This window comes from Cynocephalus volans, chromosome 12 (assembly GCF_027409185.1).
Source record: "Cynocephalus volans isolate mCynVol1 chromosome 12, mCynVol1.pri, whole genome shotgun sequence".
Classification (NCBI taxonomy): domain Eukaryota; kingdom Metazoa; phylum Chordata; class Mammalia; order Dermoptera; family Cynocephalidae; genus Cynocephalus; species Cynocephalus volans.
Window position 1 is genome coordinate 64,901,072 of NC_084471.1, and position 6,000 is coordinate 64,907,071.

Below are 6,000 nucleotides of genomic sequence, written 5' to 3' on the forward strand. Positions count from 1 at the left end.
CAAAGCAATACTCAGTTTTATCAAATTTAATGGGTACAATGTTAGGGGAATTTTAAGGAGAGAATGGATTTTATAAATAAATTATTTATTTAAGAAAAGAGAGATTGAGTTGATGCACATAATAGAAAGCATTTCCAAGAACTTTGTTGTTTTAGCATTATTAATACTTTTATTTACCAGAGAAAAACATAACCTTTTGGATGGTGTCCTTAAAGGCTTGCTTCACTTGCTGGTTCCTCAGGGTGTATATAAATGGATTCATCATGGGAGCAACAGAAGTATTGAGAATAGCTACTCCTTTGCTCAATGATGCTCTTTCTTTTGCAGAGGGATTAGCATACATGAATATGCAGCTTCCATAAGAGATGGAAATGACGATCATATGAGAGGAGCATGTAGAAAATGCCTTTTTTCTCTGACTGGCAGACGGGAGTTTCAAAATGGTCCTAATGATGAACAGGTAGGACAGAACGATTAATGCCAAAGTGAAAAGCAAAATCACTATAGCAGAGTAAAAACCAATCACTTCTAGGAGCCACGTGTCTGAGCAGGATAATTGCAATAAGGGGAAATAGTCACAAGCAAAGTGATCAATGACATTGGAGGCACAGTAATCTAACTGGAGAAATAGAATCACTGGTGGGAAGATATTTAAGAATCCTCCCAGCCAAGCACACAGGACAAGCAATATGCAGACTCTCTTGCTCATGATGGTTGTATAATGCAGGGGTTTGCAGATGGCTACATAGCGGTCATAGGACATGGCAGTGAGGAGGTAAAATTCAGTTATACCCATGAAGATGAAGAAAAACAACTGAGCTGTACAATTGTTGTAAGAAATAGTTTTGTCTCTGGTGATGATTGTGCTCAGAAATCTAGGGATACAGACACTTGTAAAGGTTATTTCTAATGCAGAGAAGTTCCTGAGGAAGAAATACATAGGGGTCTGTAGATGGGAGTCCACCAAGGTGAGAATGATGATGGTCAAATTTCCAGTGACACTTAATATATATGTGATAATTAAGAAGAGAAAAATCACAGTCTGGAGCTCTGGGTCATCTGATAGTCCCAGAAGAATGAATTCTGTGGGTACTGTGTGATTTTTCATTGCAGATCCTTTTTCCCCTTCTTTAGATCAGAAACTGTATGTTTCCTCTGCAGAATCTAAAATTATTAAAACATAATTGAGGATGGGGTATAACATTTAAAATTTTTCTGTAATGATGAATAATCTATGACATTAAAAAAGAAACATGTTTACTTTCAATAACTCTCTCCAACTTCCATTCTATCTGAAGTAACAAATATTATCTGAAGTTAAATAAGAATCTCTTTTCATGAAAATACTTTATTGCAGATCATGGATAAACAATTCTGGCACTAACATTTAAGCAGACGCTCTTCTATTGTTTCTTTAAAACGATTCTTTCAAATATTTAGAAAAAATATTTAACCCTTTTATAAAGCATATAAAATATTTTAGTTGTTTTTTTCTTTTCTTGAATATTGTTAAAGCCAATCTGGACTGTAGCATAATGTAAATACAGTTTGAAAACTTATAGAGGTTATTTAGTCCTACCTTCAGATGTTGTATTTTGAGAAAGTCAGTCCCACATAGTTTAGTAAACTTTCCCATAGTTAAAATACTAGTCACCATAGTAATCATCTCACTTAGAAAATCATGCTTATGTATGTGAATGTTGTATGGGCATTGTTTCCTAAATGATTTACTTAAGGGTTTGGTTGATGCTTTTACCATGCTGCCTAATTTTTTTTTCTGCTCTTTTTTTTTTTTTTTTTTTTTTTTGCTTAAAGGCTAGAAGAACAAGGAAAGGAAACTTCTAAGTGAATCATTTCCTAGAAACATTTTAATTAGGACAATGCACAATTCAGTGTTTTTCCCCCCACAATATTGTTATTGCAAATGAGTAAGTAGATGGTCAAAGTAACATTTACTGAAAAGCTGATATTCTTTCAAATAGAGAATGACTTTTAAAAATACTATTTCAATCATAGCTTAACATTTAGACTTAGGAAAAAAAAATAACTTTTTGACTGCATACCTGCTTTGGGACTCCATTAATATATTCTTGGTAATGAGCAATTACTTAATTTTCAGTATTAAGAGACCTGTAAATCCATCATGATATGTGTAAATAGCATTTTAAAACACTTAAATAAAATGGAATGATATGTATTATATTAAAGAGTAACAGGTTTACTTACTTACTTCCCAGTGCTTGATAATTTACTCTGAAATTCTACCATCTGGTTTTCTTAAATAGTCGTATAATTCCAGAGTTAGCAAATTGATTGAGCAATTTATTTGGTTTCCTTTGTACTCTCAAAAAAAAAAACCTGTGGTGATTTAACTTTTGGGGGCTCTCAGAAATTATAGTTGTCTTTGTTTCTAGGCTAGTATTATTTGACCCACAATATCCTTAAATACTGATATTGTAAAATGGTTTGAATGTTTTATGTATTGCAATTAATTCCTGCCTTTCCTCCCTCACACAAGATCCATGTACAAACACAGTTATACCTGGGTTGACTAGTAAAGCACTCTTCCATTTGCCTCTTCCTTTCACTATACGAACACTTAATAAAACATTTTTCTTTTCATTACACACAAAGATTTTGGATGTATATTTTGCAACCCTATATTATATATCTGTAAAATCTAAGTCATACTCCCCTTAAGCTTCATAGAATGTTAGTTTCCTGCAAATACTGATTTGAACAGGAAAAAATAAGAAATGTTTCTCTCTATGTATGTCATAAATGGAACTGGACTTATTTTATCTGCGTTTTTCTTGTTGGCTCAGGGGAATTCATTAAGTAGATGAAGAGTGCCAAGGAGAGGCATCATTAAAAGACAAATGAAACATTGATTTTGATATTTCTACAAATATTGATAAGAATGCATAAAATAACATGAGTTGATGTAAATGAGGCAGTATATATAAATAATGTGTGATACTGGATGCATGAAAGTTTGATTTAGAATTTGATTCTTCTATGATTGCCCAAGGAGTCTACATTTTTCTCCCAGAAATTCTGGACCTACCTTCAGGAGAGTCAGCATACTTATAGCCCTTATTTTTAGTAACCCAGAAAACGATCTTCTTTACTATACTACAATAAGATGGAAGAAAACACTACTTTGGATTTCAAGTATGACTTAATTGTCATTTGAAATGAACAGCATTAAATACCTATGAGAAGTTTTATTCTTTTGAATTTAGGGAAACCTTTCCCATGCCCCATGATTAATGTCAATGCAGTATTTGCTAAAAGTTGAGTTTATTGCTTTTTGATTACTTCCCTTCACTGTATCATTAACTTTATTAATTTTTTTAAAAAATTGATAAGTTGTATATGTGACATCCTCTCACTGAGAGAATATTTATAACCCCCCCAAATGTAAATCTGCTATTGGATGTTTTTGACCTATTTATTTCTAAATTTTATGCATTGAGAGATGCAAATTTTATGATTAAGAAATATAATATTCATATGCTATATATACACGTATATATAATACCAATTTAATATTTAACAATTTCTTGTTATTTTCTTTACAAGCATAAATGCAAACAAAAATCATGTGTGCGTTTAATTCCAGATATGCTGATGATTGATAGGATTGACAGATGCATGTATTTGAAATTGGGACAAAATAGAGAAAACAGGAAGAGATGAGTAAACCACTCGTTAACACAGGGGTAATACAGAAACGTTGAGATGTGTTGAATTTATAATTGATGCACATTGAGATACGCATTGAAATTGTTTATTCAACGTATTTATGTAGAAACGTGAAAATGATTGTGTTCTTATGAAAATTTTATTTCTTTGCCTTTGTTTTTCTATCCATATAGTGAGTGACTAGTTTCCTATTTTTTCATAAACTAATAATAATACATATAACAATAATTTTTGAGATTTATTGATTATCAGGCATAGACTAAACTTCTAACTTTTTTTCAAATAGACAGACAGCAATAACTTTATGAGGCAACTTATATAAAGAGCTTAAGTAAGAAAGCAACTTATATAAAGAGCTTAAGAAAGAAAGAAGTTAATTACCTTGTCTCCATCATATGTGCATTTGTGAGCAATGTAGTCTTTATTTATTCTTTCAGGAGAAATAAGGGATGAATTTCTTTTTCTTTTTTTCTTTTTTTTTTTTGTGACTGGTAAGTGGATTGTGACCCTTGGCTTGGTGTCACCCGCACAACACTCAGCCAGTGAGTGCACCGGCCATGGCCATCCCTATATAGGATCCGAACCCGCGGTTTCGGCGCTCCCGGTGCCGCACTCTCCCGAGTGAGCCACAGGGTCGGCCTGGACATTTGCTTTTATATAATAAATTCAGTTATCTCCAAAGTATTCTGAGGATGATAAGTGATTACATTTTAGCCCAATGAAACATAGTTAAACTACCAGGTTTACTCTCCTTAGAAAGTGGAGGGAGAATTTCAATTACAAATAATATTTTTCTATAACATACTCAAAGTCCAAAAATAAAATTTATTAAATCAAAGTGGTTAAAAGTTCCAAACATTTTAAGAATTTTGTCTGGAAACTTGAGTTGACATTTTGTTACTCAATTACTCCAGTACTCATTAATTAATTCCAGTGATTTTTCATAATTCTTCCTTTTTAGTTAAGACCCCCTAGGAATATGTCTGGTTGGCCTACCATTAACTGAATACAATCATATAATTGAGTTATTTTTCTGTAAATTAAATATAATATCTAAAACGTCTATTTGTTGAACATCTACTACATAACAGACACATGCTCTAAATACTCAGGATTAGCGGTGTGCTGGTAAATGTTTAACAACTGCCTTTCAGGCGGTGGAAGTAAGGGGCTGATTTATAATGTTTGTCGATTTCCATGATGTGGATACTCCTGTGGTAACAGATTTCAAGCTGCCCAAGTGACCTCTCTGAGCATGGACTTGAGAAGAGACATGCACAGTTGGCTCTCGGGTGGTGTTATAAGCAAGCTCCAGCACACCCTGCTGGAGGCAGGCCATTCTGTCTACAAAGTAGCCATTTTTTAAGATTGTTCTTATTCAATTTTATAATAAAAAGTTAAAGTTCGAGTTAAATTTTAAAACCTTAAATCTATTAATGAATTTTCACATTTTAGTCAAATTATCTTATCTGCAATGTAAAATAATATGTGGGTCAATTTTTATGGAAAAATTTAAGACAGGAGTGGGCAAACTATGGCCCATAAGCCAAATTTGGCCATCAACTTATTTCTGTAAATGTTTCCTTGGAACACACTCAAGCCTATTTGTTTACATATTGTTATGTCTGCTTTCATGCTATAGCAGGAGATTTCATGCTACATCAGAGACTGTGTGGCCTGCAAAGTCTAAATTATTCATATAGGGTCATTTACAGAAAAAGTTTGTTGACCTCTAGGATTGACAATGAAAATTCTTATACAGGTTTCAAACATTTGTAATAGCCAGGAAAAAGTTGGCATAGATTTACATAGAGAGCTGAATCATCCAATAATATCAGCATAAACAGCTTCATTTTTTTGGTGAAAACTTTATAATTATTTTTCTTCCCTGATCTATAGCCATCTGTATCTAGTAATACACTTGTTGAGTGATTAAGAACCAAGCAATTATTAATTATGACTAAACTTCAGTATTATCAGATGCTTCTAAATTAAGCTTCAAAATTATAGTTTCAGTATGAAAGAAAATATAGTTGCTCCATGACCACCCTTCAACAACTAGAAATCTCAGTATTTAACTATGACTACGTTTTTTGTTTTTCTCAGCAAATCACAGAATTGAATTTCTTAATTAAATATAGTATATAAGTATCACGAAGAATATGGCTCAACTGATTATGATTATAATCTTTATTCTCTTGTAAAAATGTAATAAAAATTTAGAATATTTTTAAATATCATTCATTCTTATTTTAGCTTTTGACCTTATGGAAAACAAGAAAAAAAGTTTGA

At 32.3% G+C, this 6,000-nt stretch overlaps 1 protein-coding gene across 1 annotated transcript; it reads right to left on the minus strand.

Moving 5' to 3' along the window:
• Positions 1-169: 169 nt before the first annotated feature.
• On the minus strand, positions 170-1,108 carry LOC134360535 (olfactory receptor 6C3-like). The gene has a single exon (XM_063075049.1). The coding sequence runs from the start codon at positions 1,106-1,108 to the stop codon at positions 170-172; it is 939 nt and encodes a 312-aa protein (XP_062931119.1).
• Between the last annotated feature and the right edge of the window lie 4,892 nt (positions 1,109-6,000).

Coding starts and splice junctions, on each gene's coding strand:
- LOC134360535 (XM_063075049.1), bottom strand. CDS start 1,108: ATGAAAAATCACACAGTACCCACAGAATTCATTCTTCTGGGACTATCA.